The 21,073-nt window shown below is 37.8% G+C and overlaps 1 protein-coding gene across 1 annotated transcript; it reads right to left on the bottom strand.

Annotated features, from left to right (window-relative positions):
* Positions 1-3,506: 3,506 nt before the first annotated feature.
* fam120b (family with sequence similarity 120B) lies at positions 3,507-20,750 on the bottom strand. Its single transcript, XM_017418790.3, has 15 exons — positions 20,661-20,750; positions 19,962-20,087; positions 19,310-19,500; positions 18,910-19,040; positions 18,655-18,777; positions 18,293-18,484; positions 17,804-18,068; positions 17,516-17,699; positions 17,154-17,255; positions 16,818-16,990; positions 14,311-14,403; positions 10,084-10,290; positions 9,771-9,903; positions 6,007-6,259; positions 3,507-5,921 (listed from the first exon to the last, which is right to left on the bottom strand). Exons 2-15 carry the CDS (start codon positions 20,083-20,085, stop codon positions 5,897-5,899), a joined length of 2,196 nt encoding a protein of 731 aa, XP_017274279.1. The 5' UTR covers positions 20,086-20,087; positions 20,661-20,750; the 3' UTR covers positions 3,507-5,896.
* Positions 20,751-21,073: the final 323 nt, after the last annotated feature.

Genomic DNA, 21,073 nt, shown 5'->3' on the forward strand with positions numbered 1-21,073 from the left:
CCCCCTTCTTGTTTTTGTTACAGTTCATTCATTTAATTGTACTGTTTGTGTTTTTTTTTTTTCTTGGTTCATCCGGCCGGGTGATGGACACAGTATCCTCAGCTACAGTACAAACAAACCTCTGTGAATGTGAAGACCAAAGGAGAACTGGATAAAGTAGGAGCAGGTCGTCTTGGAAGGTCAGCCTCCTTTCATCAACATGTGGGAATTCCTCTACTCTGCCAGACAATTCCTAAACATAAACACATACAAACACACACACACACACACACAGAGAAAGAGAAAAAAGGATCCAGGGGTAGTTTGATAGGCTATTTGAGTGAATGGCCTATCGTCATGGTTACAGCAGCACTCCATCAGTCCATTCAAGGAACAGATGGCCGATGTGCAACAGGAGGCATATGTTTCAATGAACACACACACACACACACACACTGACTTGTATTCACATAAGGGAAGCCACAAACAGACAGTCTCCTACACACACACACACACACACACACACACACACACACACACCGCTCAGAGGGAGGGTATTGAACAACCAGCAGCATATGTTCCACTAGTCAGAGAGCATTCATTCATGGACAGACGAGGGCGGAGGATGGGCGTGGGGGCTGTGGAGAGGTGGAGGTGGGCAAAACAGTGAGGAAGAGGGATAGATGGAGGTGGAAAGAAGATAAAAAGGGTGGTGTGAAGTGAGAGGAAAGCTCGAATAAGGGTGGATAAAGTTTCTGCCCACAACTGGAACTAAACACACTGGCTGTGAGTCGCTGATGTTGATATGGTGCCACACCTTCAGCTTTTGTTGTATTAGATGGAAATCAGTGTCATTAATTTCATTTTGGAAATGTTAATTCTGGGTTAAAACTTGTACAAAAATTCAATCAAGTGAAGGATATATTATTTGCCAGTCAAGTACATTTATCAGCTTTCTGAAATGTGACTGAATGTTAGCTGCTTGTACCAGAAACACATTTTACAAAACAAAACATCTAAGGCAGCAACAATAAACCAGCAACAATAAAACAGAAATCACAATATTTCAAAGGAAATAGGAAGCATCAACATTTCTTGTTTGCAACTGAGCCCAACCCCAAATCCTGAAAAGTTTGTGTTGTTGTGAAATGTTGTTTTGTCTGAAGTCCTTGTGCTTTGACCCTCGGGGTAGAGAGGAGTTACACATGACAAAGTTTTGTGATTAAGTTACAAAAGCTTTCTGAAAGTCATTGTTTAAAGTGAAAAAACAATGTGGTTACATGTTAAACTGTTGGTGATTACAAAAGCTTTAAATTCAGATATTGTATTTTTTTTTATTTGTTTAAAAAAGGTTAGTGTATAAATGCTTTAATTTAGCCTAAGTCTGTATACAACACCATAAAGATGTTTAACAAAGTGTTTCCTTTAACTTTGACCCTCTCACTCCAAGTGTGTTTTTAATCAAGATAAATTTTAAATCCTGGAAATTATATTTTTCCTTTTGAAATTAGAAACAAGCTCCAACATTTCTGCACAGTGTACCAACAATAAAAGGGTTCTTTAGGAAATGAAAAGGATGAATTAGGATATTTTTTCTTTAACGCCCAGTTAAAAACCCTTAAGAAAAAGTTGTCTGTAGTAGCACTATAAGCTATAGTGCTTTGATAATGTAGTACATTAAAATATCTAATGTAATGACTGTGCAAACTAAAGCTTTACTAATCAGAGTTTTTTCTAAAAATGTTGAACTGATATCAATTATCACTGTTTGGTTATTTTAAATATATATATATATATATCATCATTACTCTATTTTCACATTGATGCTGAGCTGATTTCTTTTTCCCACTAACACTGTTTGAGTCATATTTTTACTTGTGGTGTTGCACAACACAAGTATCAACAATGTCTGTAATTACAGCAAACTAATTTGGTAAAAATGTTTGCAAACTGATATGTTGACGACATCATTTGCTGATTGTGTCATTAGTTGTGCGTGACAACAAGATCCGATAAATAACTCTTCAGATTTAGTTGTTTTTTATTCACCGGTGGAGAGATTTCAACCAAGCTAATAAAACAAACAGTCCATAATGTCTCATCTGGTGTTTTCTTTTTCTTTATCATTAGTTTGTTTATGTTTATTAATTAGCACTTGTACATGTGTGTGACTTCCTGCCATTAGGCTGCAGCCTGTAGTGTTTGGACTGATGACTGACTTTCTCACACATAATAGCGAGTTGATCCCTCTGTGTTTTGGCTAAAGAAAGCAGTTTGTATTTATAGACAGTTGTAAATACACAAGGGTTATATTTGTACAATATGGCTCATTGTATTTCTGGATGCCTTTGGTGCGTGTCTTTGTAAAATCAACAACAACAACACAACAGAGCCATTTCTGTCCCCAGGATTCCTCTGTGTGTGTGTGTGTGTGTGTGTGTGTGTGCAAAAAAAGCAGCAAGGATAAAAGGGAAGCCATACAAGAACAAGTTAAAATGTGCAAGTTAAAGTATAAACTGGATGAACGTGTGAAATCTAAGAGGAATCTAACTTTATTACAACTCGTCCAGGGTGTACAAAACCTTCAGGAAGTCTGAAGAAATATCGATCGAGACTTTAAACGATCACTCAAATGTCTAGATGGAAAAATAAAAAGAAATGAGGGACGACTCAAGACTTTAGTAAATGAAGTGCATTTATTTTTCATACGTCACAATGTTTCACCTCCCTGCAGGTTAGGACAGAATCAGAAGTGAAGCCCTGGAGCTCTTTGACACAGCAGTGGTTTTGTGGTCTTCATGGATCCACTTAGACCCAACTCTCTGTGGCCAGAACTGGATACCAACGATGTTTAAATCAAATCTCCTCTTGATTTAACTGAGTAACACCAGTAGTTGGCTTTTTTGATGCACTTAGAGGGAGGAAAGTCTCAGCTGGTTTTGATAAGACAAAAAGCCGAGTCTGCCATATGATCACCATCGAAGTGGAAGTGGGCCTGAGCCCGTCTCTGGAAGGAGGCCACTAAAGAAAGTCTGATTGTGTGTTTGTCCCGCTGCTGGAGGAACCACGCCCAGACGTCCACCACACACACAGGAAGCTGATCTGTCAGGAAGCCAACAGGGTTTCCTCTGATGGAGGGAAGACGCAGCTCTCAGACCAGCTCACGTCCTCTCAACTCCTCTGTCTGCCTTTCTCCTCTCAATTACAATCCAGTTTTCCTTTATTGTTGGTCTCATCCGTTCTTCTGTTTCCTTTTTCTTCCACTCTTCCTCTGTTCAACCCTGCATCCCTAGCTTTCTCCTCACCACAAAAAAACATCCCTCCTCCTGTTATTGTTATTATCTAAAAGGGGCAACTGGACTCAAGTTGTGTATGTGTGCTGTGCGCCCCACCCTCGGTGCCTCCTCCTCCTCACACATACACCCACACCCACTGCCCTCACCGCAGTTACTAACCACGAAACACCCGCACGCTCTGTTGTTTCTTCTGCTGCCACAAGCCTGAGAAGAAAGGCAGGGAGTGGATGGTGTGGTCAGACGTCATTAAAGAAAAGGTTTAATGTGCGAATAAGTCATTTGTTTACCAAAACCCAAATACAAGATAAAAAACAGACTTTAAGTTTTAAAAACTTAAAGCCAACAGGGTTTCCTCTGATGGAGGAAAGACACAGCTCTTCAAAATCATGTTTCGATCTCAGTCGCAAATCAGTTAATACATAACATGCCAGTTATAAGACGATTAAATGACCTGAAGCAACAACACATTGTCAGCTAAGTAATTTAAGGTTTAACTGTATGTTTATGGCAACAGTTCCTCAGCAGAACAGTTCTGAGTGTGAGGTGTTTACAACCCAGCCTACAATCCCCAGGGTTCAAAGTTCAGGTACCAGAAACGGACATCTGCAGACATTTTTTGTCTCTAAGTCCAGATTGGTCAAAGGTGTTCCAGTGAATAAAGAAGAATCTACTGAATATTAAGCAGGGAGTGAAAATGCTGTGGGTGATTAGTGTTTATACATATTGTGGTAAAATACTGAACCACCTCTTATTTTTAGTATTTTTCTTCCAAGAGTCACTTTTTTTTAAGTGATCTTGAGTTCTCAAGATTTTGTCAAATAACTTTTTTTTATTTTGACCTCTGCTTTTTCACGTTTGTTTTAAGTTTTACTTTGCTAAGACACTTATAAATCATTTGAGCATCAAAAAACATTTCTAAATATTAACGACAATCATTTGTTGTCAATCGAAGTCCATAAGTCCCTAAAAATGTCAATAAAAAAGAATTCACAGCTGGTGCATAACAAAGCGGTCGAATGGTTTCCCTCAAACTCTAAAGCTGATTTTAATTAGCTTCTGATTGTATTTAAATCACTCTGTGGCCTCGCTCCAGACTCCAACACTTTCACCTAATGTTGCCAAAGAGAACTCAGTGTTCTGCAGACTCTCTCTGATTAACTGTTTTTGAGTTTAGGACTTAAACCTCAAGTAGTTTATATGCTGCAGACCCTGAACAGCCTCACTGAAGATTCAGCTATATATACAAAACAATTTAACACTTTTAGGCAGTTTAGATCTTTTGTGAACCGCGTCACATTACATTTTCAAAGTGAAACACACGTCCTCACCATTTGTACAGTTTGAGGAAGCCTGAGTGATCACTGTAACACAGGCATTTTGTGGTTTATCTCTGTTAACCCTTCCATCACTGTATAAACAATCCATTTGTTTCCATTTGCTGAGTAAATCACCCTCACATTTCTTTTCTAATCTGCTTACAGCCACATGAACAAACACACAAACGTGCTCACACAAAGGGCTGAAGGTGCCGGAGAACTTTCTCTGCATCCTTTTCTTCTGTGTTGGGTTTTATGACATTCCTGTTGCGACAGAAAAACTAACAGCTGAACTGCTCGCGCTCTACATTCCTAATCAAGCCATAAAAGCCACACACAGAACAGTGACAATTCTATATTCTTACTGTGGAAATGCACCACAGTGCAACAAAATTTCAGATCTTAAATTTAAAAACAAAGCTTCACTGGTGTGCAGTACGCATTAATGTGGTTTCACAAATCTGTAAAAGGTACACTTTTCAAGTTTTTAAGGAATGACGGTAAAGGACATAAATTAAGGAAATTTAAGTGTAAATGTTTATTCGTCAACTTAGCTATACAGAACTAAATAAATAGTTTAGCTAAGTCTATAAATTTGCCTCTGTAATATCCATTTAAAGTGTTGATAAATACTAAAACCAGTAAGGTAAGAACAAAAATATATGCAGTAATAATATATATATATATCTTTAGCATCCATTTTAAACTTTAAAATGCATTTGAAAAGTCATCAGATGTGGTGCCCTTTATTTGATTTTAACACAAAACCCATCTGACTTACTAAAAACAATCGGGTCATTTGAAACCAGCATTCCTCTTGAAGTTAAACCAACACCTTTAAAAGGATTATGCTACTGGATACGTTCAGGTTTTGAGATTTTTTTTCCTGTTTACTGTTACAGATAAGAGGTTCCAGGATTATCCATTAATTTGCTCCTCAGTTCAAGTCTGAAGTGGTGCATTGTGAGTTTGTTTCATGAGTAATTCCTCTTTTTTTTTCATTGTTTTTGCCAAAGTAAAATGTGAAAGTTAACCTGAGATAAAGTGAAGGCTGTGTGCTCACTTCAGCTGTATCTCTGCAGGATTTCATTCATACACTGAAATCCCAGGACACTGTGCCTCCTGTTAAACCCTGTTTTTCTTCCTCCACTATCCTTTACATAAACAACCCCAACAGGTCATTCACTAATCAGTTTGTTCAGAGACATTTGACTCCATCGGGCTTTTCATCATGCCTTCTCCATCCTCTTTTCACTAAGTCCTCCACTCTAATCCTCAGTTCCTCTCTTCAAGGTTGACTTATATTCAAGGAGCAGGAGGATGTGGCCACCTGAGAAGAGAGAGGAGGAAAAGATTATCAAATCAAAAGAGAAAAAAACATCACAGGAAATGTTTTTGTATCATCCTGGTTTTACCTTGGAGCCAGTTGGTATCTTCCTCTGTTGTGATACGATCGACCTCTGGACTGTTTCGGAGGTCGGCTCATGTCCACGGGTCGTCCTTCATAAGAGGGAAAATGTTGCTGAAAATTTTGGCCTCTTCCTCTGTGTGCCCCTCTACCCCACAGTCTTCTTTCCTCCCCTCTGTCCCTCCATCCCTGTCCTTGTCTGTGTCCTTCCGCTGTCGCTCCTCTTCCTCTCCAGTCCTCACCAACATTTTGAGGAAAACCTGAGAGACAAAAAGCAAAGTTAAGGTTGGTTCAAAGGTTAATACATGAGGTAAAAAATAAAAGATATAAACTAAACATTTAACACCTTAAATGTACCATTCTTTTGAGAAAAATGCTTCATTTAAATCCAGTCAAAATTAACTGAAAAATCAAATTTCTGTGCTGATAGATGTGGTCTCCAGACAACAATGTGAAACTAAAAATCACTGAATAATCTTAAAGAGTAGAAAAACTATGACAATCATAAGGTGTCACTGTTTACAAAAAAAACAGATTAAAATCCAACTGAACACTTTTTAGGTGATTTTGGACATGCTTTCCATCATCGTCAGATCATCTTTTTCTCATTTTTTTTAACAAAAACCTTCAGAAATCAACACTGAGGCACTTTGTAAACTGTCTTTATTTTTTCAGTGAGCTTTAGACAGATTGTCTCATTAACATTAAGCAAACCAGACTCTCATGAAAACACTGTAATGTGAGTTATTTTATTGCAACAATCAAAATTAATCAAATTTTATTATCTCATCTACACAATCCTGGTGAAATCTCTAACTTCATGTTTCCAAAACCACAAAGCAACGTCTAATTTACATTGATTTGTCTTTATTGTATTAAGTTTTAGGGTCCAAATGTTGCTTTTTGTGAAAGCACGGTTTAATTTCCATCCATAAGAGTACAACCTGTTGACTTACTGATCTACAATAGACTTTAAACTCCTACTAGAAGTTACTCAGAGCCTGTGAATCAAACCTAATTCAATCAATAACTTGACTATCTTTAATATCTCTAACAGTCTTGTTAAATCTGAAATGCAACAATTATCAGTTCATCTCTGCATATGTTAGCTTGCCTTTAAAATCAAACATTTCTAAACTCCCTACAACACAGCAGAAGAAAAAATACAAAACAGAAGACATATCAAGACAGAGAAATGTTTTTTATGATACAGAGTAACAAATATCAAACTCACATGATGAACAAGATTATTTTGTAATGATAATTAAAGGCAATTGCTCTTCTAAGAGTGATCAACATGATTAACTGGCAGGAAAATCTTCCCCAAGCTTATGCGGCTTCCTTTTAAGTCTATTCCAGCACTCAGAAACCCTCGTAACATGTTTTTCACTCCAGCAAACAAAGCAGATGTGTGAGATTTTTCAGCCAATCGCAAAGTACAGGAAATAAAACATCTAAGTCCAACTTTAGATCGCTCCAAATGGGACCTGCTAAACAAAATCAGACCACTATACACAGCCTGGGTGGTTAAATCACCAAAAAAAGCATATACAGATGCCAAGTTTTAGTGAACGAAATGTCAGTCAAACCACAAGCAGACAGACTTTTTTTTTAATTGTCTATGGCTGTTATGACTCTTTTTACAGTAACTGTATAGAAAAACTGGAGACACTTCTGTGTGACAGCTGGACGTTCGTAGATGAAATTTAACATCAGAAGACTGAACGGAAAAAAGAGAAAATCACCGCTCTCGTCTCATAAGGTGAATTCCCCGCCAAATGTGGATCGGTTTAAACATAAAGGAGGTTTTCCTTTACATTCTGAACAGAAATAAAATGAAGAGTTGTGGGAGAGCAGCTATTCTGGATTCACTGTTGGAGTGTAATTGCAAGGGCAGACAGGCAGAGGAGATATTCGCTGAGGAGACTAAACATCAGGCCCGATTCCAAACAAAAACCCGACCGGGCTCTCAACGATACCACATAGCGCCACCACTACTCGCGCACACACACACACACACATCGTTTCCCCACAGTTCTGTAGTAATGATCGGTGTCTGCGTCCAACAGAAATGAAACGCTGAGGTATAAGGAGTGTATATCATTCATCTGTAAAACCAGAAGCATCCTCGGGAGACCCACAGGGGTTGACTCGGGCAGAAAGCAGACAGTTTGGTGCAAATCTGACACTCTGTGCCAACATGGCACGCAAAGAAATGACTGCAAAAGGTTTAAAAGGCTCCGAGTCGAGCAGAAACTTCAGATTTTACAAACTATCAATGCATGAAACAAAGCCTCAAGCCAGCACGAAAAAAGGAAGACTGGCAAAAACAGATAACGCAACCTCAAGGTGTGTAAAGGTAAAGATTAATTGGTATGAACAAATGTTACTGGGATGGATGGTATAACTCTGGTGATAGCTTGAGAATGAAAAGAGAATAAAGAAAAGTAAAAAAAGATAAAAATAAAAGTAAGAAGAGGGGAAGGGGAGCAGAACGAGGGGAGGAACAGAAGCGAGGAGTCTGTAATCAGTTTCGTCTTGTTGTGTGTCCTAAAATAGAGCTCTCCCAGCCTATAAACAGAAACCTACTATTACTGCTGCACTGACAAAGCAAGTCCCCACCAACGCGTGCACACGAGCGCGTGCGAACACACAAACACTGGAATGCAGCACCGCCACAAATACACATGGACCTTATTACAGCATGGCCCTCTGGGTAATGTGGTTCTGCGAGGAGCCCGAAGAACTACAACCATAGATCAACTGTCAGATTAAAAAACGACTCTTTTCCATGAAGTGTTTTTGTGAGTGTTTCCACCACGGAAGGCCTCTTCAGATCTTTGTGTTACAAAGAGTTTAAAGATCAAAAAAGAACCAGAGTACTAACAAGGCTGGAGGTATTATGACATTTTTTCTGTTGGCTTCATCTGGGCTTTTTTTATTGGAAAGTTAACTGAGAATATACAAACAGGAAACCCAGGAAGAGAAAAGTGGGTTTTACAATAAAGGGCCTCCTTATTGCAAAAGGGCATGGTGGTTTTATGTCATGCATCTAAACTACATCACTGCCAAGACATCCTAAAAACAGAAAAAAACATTTCTTAATTCAGGTCAAAATGTTTTTCTTTCTCTCTTTCTCTCTCTCTCTGACCCTTGAGGAAGATTTCAGGATAAAAAAAGTATTTTTTCCAAATGTTCAGGTCCAAATAACAGCTACATTATAGTTCAGTAAAACATTAGAGGAAAGGAAATATTTAAAAAATGGTTAAACCACCTTTAAGGAATGTCAACAAAACCAATCCAAACAGTCTCTATAATCATGTTTTCAATGAATAATAATGAATTTGTGGGTGTGTAAGATTTAATCACTCATTTGTAACCCTTTAACCACTCATTATAATCCTTTTTGTCTCAGTTTTGTTTTTATGTATGTGTTATTATTTAATTCTTTTCAAAAACAACCAGACAAATATATAATAAGGGCAACATCATGAGCTCTTAAGATCTTCTTAAAGAAAATTCAAACAGAAAAAATGAAAAATAAAAACCCAATTATTAATGTCATGAACAATGGTAATGATAATACCTTTTTAATACAAATATGGTGTATGTACAAATATATTGAAACAAAGTGTTTTTATTATTTGTTTTTTTTTACTCTTAAAAACTGGTTGCTTTTGACTTTAGAATAAGTTAGCAACATCTTTATACACAAAAACTGTGTCAAAGAGAAGCAGGTACAGCATGAATATCAACAGATGGGTGTCTCACCTGAGTCAGCAGACCTGTATCTAACTCCACTTTTCTGTGGTGCCCTGGGTCTGGACTGCAGGATTCGGCCTCTCTTCCTGCAGCTTTCCACAAGCTTCTCCTTCAGCTGAAGAAACTGAGCAAGGCAGGACGGCTGGAAATAAACGCAGACACATTTAGACTAGACTCATCCACAATATACATAATAAACACAATCCTGCAGGTTTCCAGATGTCTGACATGATGTTGCTCATAAGCAGGAGAAAATCAGACCTAAAAAAACACATATGTACACGCAGTGGAAGTCACTATTTTCTCTCCTTTCTCCACTCACATCACTATCCAGCAGCTCTGTCTTCTCCACGCCGCTGTGTGCCAGCAGGTACTTGGAGTGGAAGAGGCGTCCGTCGAAGCTGTGCCAAGGCATCAGAGCAGCACTGGGCAGCGGGCAGCCGCTGGCATTGTTAGCACCCACCAGGTGGCTCAGTCCTCGGACGTAGAGACATCCCAGCTGCACCGCTCGACTTGTAAACAGGGGCAGCTGGGAGCAGAAAGAGTAATCTGGTTTGACATTTAGATCATAGCACACCTTAGTAATAACATCTAATAATTTGCTGTCAGTACAGAAATAGAAAAATGGTTTGGAAAGAAAAAATAAGTGGGTAATATTTGAAATTCTATGTTTCGGACAATGTTTGGATATCAATAAATAGTGAAGATTAGTGAAGATTTGACTTAGAATTTCTTCATTGTCACTCTTGTACCTTATCTACTGAGCTAAATGCTAAGTCTTAAGAAGTAACGCACACCAATGGCTCACACTGCTAACACAAGAAAAAGCCCATTTTAAATCAATTTTTCATTGCAACTTATGATGAATCAGTATAATTTGCACGTGCATATACAAGGATGGTGTGAGGATGTTTTTATATTTAGATAATGCTGGTGATGAGTACATGGTGGCAGTCTGATCACAACTGTATCTCAAGCAAATAAATTATCAGTCAAACGTTATTGTTTAAGAGAAGCATTAGGCCAAGAAGGTCCTGGTGGGAAAAGTAATCAGATGAGGTCTATTTGTCTCAGTGGGAGGACATAAGGATATTTAGAAGCTTTTGATGTAGTTTTAAAATGTTTATAAAACGTGGCCTAAAATTTCTGCAGTCAAGAAAATCCTGGTCAATATCAAAAATGAAGCATAAGAACAATGTTGAAGCATCTTTTTGAGTCTGTTCCTAAATGATCTTTTGAGCAAAACATCACACAGCCACTCATTACTATTTATAGCATCCTCAGATATTGCATTTGGTAATGTTCCCATCTTAGATTCTCATACTAGCATTTCTCTTGAGCTTTCAGTCACATCGAACTGCCATTTCCACCACATTTACCCTTTCATTTATGTTTAATTTAGATTTCTTCATCTTTAACTGATGACCTTGTAATAAAACACTGCAGTTGCGGCTGAGGCACCAAAAACATCAACCTTCTGGAGCTGCAGCATCTCTGACGAAGGTCCTACAGTAAAGTCCCATCTGTTCTCTCAGCATGCTCAGTGTTACAACCAGCAACAAATTCCTAAACATCTCCCTCACAGTTGCAAAAGTAATCATCGTTTCCCAATCTCGGATTGCACAACCTTATCTGCTCAACCCTAACACATAAATCACCAAATTAAACTCAAAGCACTGTTACTTTACCCTGATTTCATTGTTCAAATAACCAGTAAAAGTTTCTTCACTGGTCCATTTCGGTGCCTATTTGTTCCTTTAAAAGCTGGGATGATGTAATGTAGGGGTGATGCTTCTCAGCACCTAATTTCACTGCTGCAAAGCTGATTGGATGAGTAAAACAAAACACTATGTTGCCTATGAGGACACAAGTGCCTTTTTTATTACAGAATTAGAATCTAAAAAGACCTTTATAGATACCGAGGAAGATCATGTTAAACAGAAATAAAAGAAAAATAAAGAGCTGAGTCAGCTAATAAACAAAGAATACTTTCAATTTTTTAAATTAAGTCATAAAAAACACTAAATCTCTGTGACTGGGGGGGGACAACATTATTAAAATAATGCAAACTTATCAGATGATTGAAATCAGTAGTCCTATGGAAAAGGTATGACCAAGAAATATCTTATCTGTTGTAGATAGCTCTTTGAACAACCTCAGTCTGAAGAACCAAAGTTTCATTCTGACAGACTGATAAGATAAAACGCTACTTTACAAATCAATTTTGCATTATGTGGTTATTTACTAGGGGTGTAATGGTACACCTAAGTCAGAACCATGGTGTGAGGATCACAGTTTGGTACAAGTCTGGGATTGTCAGGGTTGTTTTTTTTTGTTTGTTTTAAACAGACAATAATTCTCCCAGAAGCAGAAACAGAAAAACAAACCATTCTTCCTAGCAGTAAAGGTCTAAGGTAGCAGCTCAAGTACAGCCAGGTACGATTGATCTTCATTAAAAAATAAAAGAAGTCACATTGTACTACTTTGTTCATCTAATTTGAACTGTAAAATCCCCTATAGATGGTGTCAAACAGAAAGTTTGATAAACTCCAGAACTGTAAATCTGTCTTGGATTAGGAAAATATTCCACAAAGCAAATAAAACAGAGAAAAAACAAAGTAGTGTTTTCTTCAATTTATTTGATCTTGACTTTATGCAAAAAAAGCAATAAGGAAGTGAAAAACATTTAAAACTGCATCGTTCAAAGAGCTATCTACACCAGGTAAGATATTAATTTCCATAACCCCTTCCCTGGAATCCCAGCTCTAAAGATCTGAACTATTGTCTAAAGATTTTGTTTTTAAAAGAAGAAAAAGCTGAAACTGGAGGAGACAATAAAGAGAAAAAGATTAAGATGGTGTCATCGTTCAGTAACAGCCGGCAGATGTTCTCCGTGTGTGTGTGTGTGTGAGACCACCCTCACCTGTCCTTTAGCAAATAGCACTGATAACAGTGATTATGTGTACACACACACACACACACACACACACACACACACACACACACAGTCCTGCTTGCCACCTGCTTCCAGTCAAACACAGCTTCATCTTCTGGAAACAATGGATCACTGAACTGAGACATAACGGCCTAAAGGCTCTCACAAACACACACTAACACAAAAACAGAGAGAAACAAGAGCTGGAGAGCGACATGAAGAGAAACAGAAGAGGAGAAAGTGGTCAGATGTGAAGAGTCAGAGAACATGAGAACACACAAAGACCAGAGACAAAGACTGAAATGTGTCTGTGTGTGTCCATCCAGTGGGGTGGAGTGTGTGTGGTGTAAATAGCTCCATGTGGTGAGCGTCAGCCAGGACAGACAGCCGACTGTCGCCAACATACCCTCCCTGTCACACACACACACACACACACACACACACACACACACACACACCAAAATCACAGTCCCACAGGGAGGAATGCTGCAACTAAACTACTCACGTTTCCCCAAAACACACAACAGAAATGATGTGTTTCAGTTTATTATGCGCTCTCATTTAATAAATGAACATTTTAATAAAAAGATATATTTTAGGATGAGTTATTTTGATTAAGAGAAGCACTTTTATGGTTTCTAATGTTGTGTAATAAGTGGAGAATCCGACAATCAGAAACCACACACCTTCACGTACTGTATGGGCTGTAGATGCACAACGCGCAGTGTGTGTGTGTGTGTGTGTTTGCGCACTTAATCTATATGTCAGTAACAGAGCTAAAGCTCCTCTTGCAACTCTGAGTTGCCTCCAAATCAACGCCCAGACCTAATTATTGTGTAGAAAACAGGCAAGCAGCAAAAATACAAATTACTTCACATAAGTATGGTAATTAAGCAGTAAAAAAAATGGGGCTACAAAAAAGGGAGCAATCACAACGTGCTGTTTTTCCCCCACAGAGAGAGAAAAAGGACCGCTGATTCTCTGATGTCAGAATCTGTAAAAAGACACTGCTACTGTCACCATTGTGAGTTTAAAATCAAGCTGTAATTTGCACTTCTAATAATAATTACTTGTATAAATTAACAACATGTCATCATTCTTGAGGATAAATACTCCTTCAGTCAATTTCATATTCTTTCAAGTTTTAAAGGTTTTAAAGTTAAATCATTTCACTAGTAATCATTAAAAACATAAATTCATTTAATTATTACCCTAAATTGTAAATCACGTCACAGATTTCTTTTCTGTTTCATTTTAAAATTTAACTAATAAGGTTAAATTCTACGCTGCAGTTTGCCACACTTATTTGCTTTCTTCTTAAGACGTTTTACAAATTCTTGGAAAGTCACGTCAATCAGCAGCATCTTCATGTTTTCTTCCCCCTTTCCCTGGAGTTTCTATTAATGGAAGCATTTCTTTCAGAGCTCTGTTTGCCACAAGAGGACTTTGTTGACTGTAAACGCCAACATACATTGTATTTTTGCAGCAGAGAGCACGCCAAGGTTTATGACAAAAACAGGACCAAAAAACAAAAAGAAATCTAGATCAAGATCTTAAAAAAACAAACAAATAAATAAATTAAAATGTTTATATGTTTGTGTGTTTGTGACAGACCTCGATCTGCTTAAGCTCTCGGTTGGATTTCAGCCTCAAAGACACAGCCTGACTCAGGTAAGCGTCTACGTCCTCTTGAGACAAACTCTGTACCTGGAACACACACAGAAACCACACACAGAGGACGCTACATGGTGTGCCACCTCAATCCCATCCGAGTGTGGGTCCGTTTGTTTGGTCTGCTCGCTGCACAACAATTCAACAGAAAAAGAAACAATGCTGACAGCAGAAACAAAAAGCTTCCCAGTCGTGTGCAAAACAAACAAACCCTGAAGTTATTTAAATAGAGGAGTGAGAGGGGAATGTGAATGCAGCTCTGATCAGACAAGGGCGACTATTGTGTGTCAGGCTGTCTGCTCATCTCTGATTATCTACTCGTCTAATGGTCTGTTTGACAAGCTGCTCTCATGTCTGTCTGTTGCTCCTTCATCCATTTAAATCAGTGGCTGCCAGTCACCGTCTGTCTGTTTGATTAGAACCAGTGTCTGTCTGGACTCCTGCCTGTTGTTCAGCTCCTTCTTCCCAAGTTGGTCAAATTAGGTGATTATCTAAAGTATCTAAAGCTTTAGGACAGAACTAGCATCAACAGCTGAATTTAGGCATTTTTTTTAGCTCTGAAAAACAACTCAAGCCCAAGAGATTGGTCAAAATGAGTTTAAAGCCCTTCAGAAGGAGCATGTTATGAAAAATGTCACTTTTTGAAAAACTGTGAAGAAATTTCACTTTTTTCTGTGCTTGGGGTCTATATTTAGGTGTCTGGAGTCTCTGCCAACATAGAAAAAATAAAAGCCACTTTTTGTTTAGAGGATATCTCATTCTGTAAGCAATTTGCATGGAAAAAGTATGCAACTCATCCAGATCAGAGTAAAAGAAATCCAGACTAATTATTCTTGGGTTTTTTTGATAGCTTTGACTAAAAAAATTCTCTGTTTGCTGTATCTGGCAAGTGAAACTGTTTAATTTTTTTTGCACTTGCGTTTTGCTTTGTTGTTACTACAAATTACTGTACAAAGTTATATATTTCATTAAAGTTAAGATAGAAATGAGCTACTAATGCTCTTACAGTTTTCTGACAAGCGTTTTGTTTTTGACAAGAATAGGTAACTTATTCTCTTTTCTTTTTTAGCTTTTGCAACCAAATTACACAAATTCTGATTTTTTTGTTGCATAGGTAATTATACAGGAACTTAATTGAAGATTACATAAACCAACATAAATAAATGTCATAAATGTTTTATGAAGCTAAAATCTGATATTTGCAGAGAAGTGTTATAAAAACTTGAACCAGATAAACCTGAGACTCAGAACAAGACTTTTCTAAAAGATTAATTATTTTTATCATCATCATCAATATAATATGAATTATTATATCATTATCTAATTCTGATTCTAAGATTCTGAGAATAAGACCACTATATTTCTCTAAGTTTGCTGAGTGCTAGACTGTATAATAAATATTCTCCTCAAATGTTTCAGTACTTTGTGCGTCTACAGTCATATTAATATAATGATGTTTTTTGACCAAAGCACGTCAGACAAATATTGCATTAAGATCTCTGAAACTCACGTCAGTTTGTAAAAAAGGAGTGAAATATGTCGCCTTTAAGACTGTTTGCAGCAGAGTTGATCAATTAAGCTGCAAAATAATTTGTATTTTCCTTTTTTAACGTGACGCATGCAAGTTTATCCAGGCGGTTTCATCCCGTAATCTCTGTTTTGCTTAAGCTCAGTCAGACGACTTTTGGTGCAAAATTCAAAAACCCACAAATCTTTGCTTCTTTCAAACACAAAAGGCTTTAGTTTAAAATGTACAACCATAATAAGAACATAAGTGTACTGGGGTAAATGAAAAATGTCTTTTGAAACTTTTAAAGCCTTTGCATGCTCATGTGACCGGCTGTTGACGTAAGAGCTGAAGGTACAAAGATCAGCCTCTGTGATTAAAACGGGCTCTCTGTGGCCGATAATGGCTACTGTCAGCCAACACAAAACAAAGTGTCAACAAGCAGTGTTTAATTTCACATCACATGTTGACAAAAGAGAAGAATAATTGTTGTGTGTGTTATTGATGTAAATCCCAAATCAAAAGCTGACCTGTATGTATAATTGTCACCAAATAAATTTGGTCTTTCATTTTCTGTTTACAAGAACCAACAGGTGCAGATTTACCACACATTTATCAGCAGCAGAACAGATTCTGCAGCAAACTGGAACCCACGGGAGACAGGTTAATCAAAGAGGAGACGTCACCACTTTTAAGTGCCTAGCTGACAATAATACCTGTGATATTTACCTGAACTTTCAAGGAAAAATAAAAGTTTTACACCTTTAATTCATGACTGAAAAATATACTGACTGGTAATGACGAGAAAGAAGTATAAAAGTGAAATGATCGGACAATATTATAATTTTGTTTCTTTTTTTGTGTTGTTTTTTCCTTGAGGATTACATGCTGTTATATAGATATTTGTGAGAAAAAAAACTTTAGATAACCAAGCTGACACTACCTGTAGGACTATGTATGTGACCAAGCAAAGAGCAGCCAAGAGAGAGTCTTCAATCGCACCGTGCAAGTCCGAAAAGTCAAGACAGTCAAAAATCGAAAGGAAGGCTGTGAGGCGAAGAGCAGAAACCTCTGGTTCAGTGCTGAACCATAAGAGGTCCAGACTGGGTTCACTACCTACAAATTAAGACAGAAAAAAGATACATAAAAAACACGTTTTAAAAGATTATGTCTTTAAGTCTTTTACAACTAAAATCATTTTTTTCAAAGACGCCTCGGAGGCCACTGATGCAACAGCTTTATTACTGTATATATGAAGGGATAAAAGCAGGTACGGTACATGGTAGGTTGATGGGGACGGGTTGGACCATGTCAGCTTCTTTCAAAGGATTTCCAGGGTAGACAAACCATTCCTTGATTACTGGAAAATCTACAGTGGTAGCTGAAAACACAAGAAAAAGAAAAAAAAAATCTTGGTTTCACTTTGAAATAACTCTTCAACCGCAGACATAAGAAGCAAAAAAAATAAATAAATAAGATGCAACAAACTTCATAAGCCTATTTTCCTCCAGAGGAGTTTGTTCTGTGTCTGCATATGGATGAATGCTACTTTGTTTTTTTTGCACATTTTCATGTTTCCAAATGGATAAACTTTGTTTCCAGAATGCATGTATAACCCATTCCATGTGTTTGCTTTCTCACCATCTTGCCCAAGCAACAGCAACAAGCCATAGATGCGTTGTCTACAGTGCTTGTAGACGAAGGCCTGAGGCAGCAGTTCGGTGTCCTCCTCATCCTCCAGAGAGTTGCTGCACTCTGTGACTCCAGCGCACACAACGCTGTAAACCATAAAACCCTCCGCTCCTACATGCTTCTCTCTACATGCCTGTGGAAAACCACACAGTAAAAAGAAAACTATTTTACATTTTTTTTATGGTTAAAAGTGAATGAAGACATGCAGCTGAAATGCATGTTTTATGTCATACGTACCCTTAGTATTTCAGGACTAACGTGTTTCTCAAACGCAGAAGGGAGAGCAAAAGTGTCAGTGAGCTCAAAGCCTTTCTGCCCAGGAAGTAAATAAGAGCAGATCCCTTTTCTGAGAAGCTCTCTAAGAGGAGCTGATGCATTCAGAGACTTTGGGACAAGCTCATTTTGTTCATCCTCTGGGCTACACAAAGAGCTCACAAACTGGGCTACAGCCAGCACCGTCTGATCCTGAGGAGCTCCAGAATATGGCGGTGAACTGGTTTTCCTGTAAGCAATAAAGTTAAGCTATTATATCAAGTTTAAATAACTCAATAACATTATTGCTAAGTAAATGTAATAGCAACATGTCTAAATATATATAAGGAGGGTATATGTGTCTACTTTTCTGTTAAACAGATCAAAGCCTGTTTAAACGTTTTCTGATTATGAGTATTTAGGTTTGCAATTATTTTGTGCAAAAATAAATGCAGTAAGTAAAGCCACAGATACCTGTATGTTGCCATGGCATTGTTCCTGATATCCCGCACGTGCTCCTCTGACACCACATCATTACCGAGGAGACAGGCCAGCAGAGGTAGCTGAGCGACAGCCAGCCCAACGGTTCTGCAGAGCTTCTGCCGGTCGTACATGACAGTGGTTAGGCTGCTGATCCGCAGCTGTGCCACAGATAAGTAAGGGACACTTAAGAGATGAGATAAAACTACATGTTCAGATCAGTTTGTAAACATCTCTGTCACTTATTATCATCTTCAACATTTATCAACGTCAAATCCAAGACAGTATTTAAGTTACACGTGTCACTTTGCAGACATTGGAAATCCATGTCTAACAGCGTAATCACTTTTACAAACCTGTCATAAATGATGAAGTCTGAGTCCTGTCCCAGAATGCCCATGCTGTCATGCTGACAAGCGTAGCTTGCAATCTCATAATCTGCCTCTCGAACTGAGCAAAACACTTCCTGACCTAATGACCTACAGACAAATCGAACCAAATTTATTCTCAGAAATATCTGTATTTAAAAAAAATCAAATAAAGTACTTCATTAAGAGTTTGCATTCCTCCATAGTGGCAACTGAATTGTAATCAGATTTGGAAAGGCTCACCTGAGGGCATAAGGTGTGAATGTTGCCAGAGCGGATGGCAAGCAAGACATTCTGCCAGGTTGTTCGCCATATTCTTTGATGTGACTGAACATTTTCGATACATCCCTGTTCACTCTGCATCGCCTCTTTGCCTGTAAAACAGAGAGGATGTTGTTTGAGTACACAATCCTGAGACTGTGTTGATTTACAAGAGAAAACAAGTACATATCTCTCTTTACAAATTAAGTGCAGAACTTTTTGAAAGAAAGCATCTAACTTGTACTGAACGGGGCAACCCGATGGGTATAAACCTATTTCTGACAATATCAAGTGGGAACCTTTCACTGTAGATGAAACAAATATCTCTCAATGTCTACCTAATCTGAATCGAATATACCTCCTTATGTGTGTGCATGCTTACCCACTCTTGTCTTTTCTGCTCTTCTACTACTCCATCAAAGAAGAAGACCAATTTGATGCCTGCTGAGGTGAATGCCTCCACCCAGCTTATCAGGATATCCATGTATTCCTTCCACTGGCCCCCACACACCCAGTCCTTACACGAGTACCAGTGGCGAAGGCAAGCCATGCCATCCACAACAAGAGTGGGACCTACACAGGAACAAAAATGTTCACGTAACAAAATGGAGGCCTGCTTTCTAACCCACAGAAAGTTTAAATGATATGGTTTAAAAAATGCAACACCCTGAATCAGAAATGTGGATTTTTGGGCTCTTACAAACAAGGAATACATGCATAAATTAAACTGTTTGTAACTAAATAGTAAATGAAAGTGCTTAACTACATTAAGCAAAAGATAACAAAGTTATATCCATCTATTAACCCGATGCAACATACTTTAGAATGCACATGTGACATCAATATTATTAAATATTATAATATTTATTACTTTTTCTAAAAGTCAAGATTTCTGCAAAATGTAGAAGTTTGACCATGAAAATAAGGTCATATTGTCACTGATTTTGCTTAATAGTTTCACCATTTCAGTATTTATATTACACACTGCCACTGCCATAACGACAGCTCATAAAAAGCTCAGGTGTTTGTGTTACCTGTGGACGAACAGCCTTGTGGGGTTTTGGCAGCGTGTTGTCTGGCCATTTTTCCTAAGTTCACCGTCACACAGGCCTCGGGACAGCACCGCTCCATAAAGCTCTGAAGACCTTTTACCCCCATCCCTGCCAAGCAGAAACACAATAAAATCAGCAAAACATTTGAACCAAAAGGGAATGAAAAGGCACAATTGCAAGAAACTGAAAAGACATCTATTGGGTTTTTGATCATTTGATCCTTTATTTATTTATAAGATTGATCAACAAACGTGTTAATGGCCTTGTTTCAGAGGGAGCAAAATTATTTTAAATTAATAATAGTTTTAAATTTTTAGGTGAAACAATGGCTGAAACAAAAACAAATACAAGAACATGTTATGCAGCATATACTGGTTAAACAAACATTCACGTAAACATCTCTTGCTGCCAGAACGGTGTGAAATCGTAGTGGTTCATCGCATTATAATAATATAATAGCACAGTTAGATCCCATTTAAGAAAGTAACTACAACGCTGCTGTAGTAAGAGACAGAACAACTTGTTTTATAAACGAGAACCATGAATGCTAACTAAGTGCTAGCTTACTAGTCAGTCCAAACACTGTTCTTACTGCATAAATCTGTCCTTATAACTAAACTATGGTCAGTCTGGAAATTCAATTACCCCACGTATTATCTCATATAACAAAAAAAAACTTACTTTAAAAGCTTGATGTGTCTGTAGAGCATTTGATCTATCCTATGTTTACTTGACGAAAATTCAAATTACTTCCTGTAGTTTGCGCGTGACGTCATCACGCAGCAAAACAAACGCTCATGTGCTCAGGGAAAGTGGCGAGAAGATTTATCCTATTAAAAATAAGGATATATTGTAATTCCATTCTTCCCAGTAAATAACTAAATTAATAAATACAACCTGTCAGATATTCAGAAGGGCTTTCTTCTGATCCACAATCAGCAGTTCAGAAACCTCCTACATCTTTCTAAATGATGCCACCTTTCCCCAATTTTGTTTATTGGATTTCATCTCCAGGTGTCTACAAGTGCATTATTCCTATCAAGAATGAACATTTGGGATGTCTAAAATAAAATAAATACATATATTATGTGAAA

The sequence above is a fragment of the Kryptolebias marmoratus genome, linkage group LG15, assembly GCF_001649575.2.
Source record: "Kryptolebias marmoratus isolate JLee-2015 linkage group LG15, ASM164957v2, whole genome shotgun sequence".
NCBI lineage: Eukaryota > Metazoa > Chordata > Actinopteri > Cyprinodontiformes > Rivulidae > Kryptolebias > Kryptolebias marmoratus.

Excerpts from the sequence above, each read along its gene's own strand:
- fam120b (XM_017418790.3), bottom strand. The coding sequence starts at position 20,085 with ATGGGGGTAAAAGGTCTTCAGAGCTTTATGGAGCGGTGCTGTCCCGAG. Across the intron at positions 6,260-9,770 it reads ATACAGGTCTGCTGACTCAG|GTTTTCCTCAAAATGTTGGT; the intron begins GTGAGACACCCA and ends TTTGTCTCTCAG. Across the intron at positions 5,922-6,006 it reads AGATACCAACTGGCTCCAAG|GTGGCCACATCCTCCTGCTC; the intron begins GTAAAACCAGGA and ends CTCTCTTCTCAG.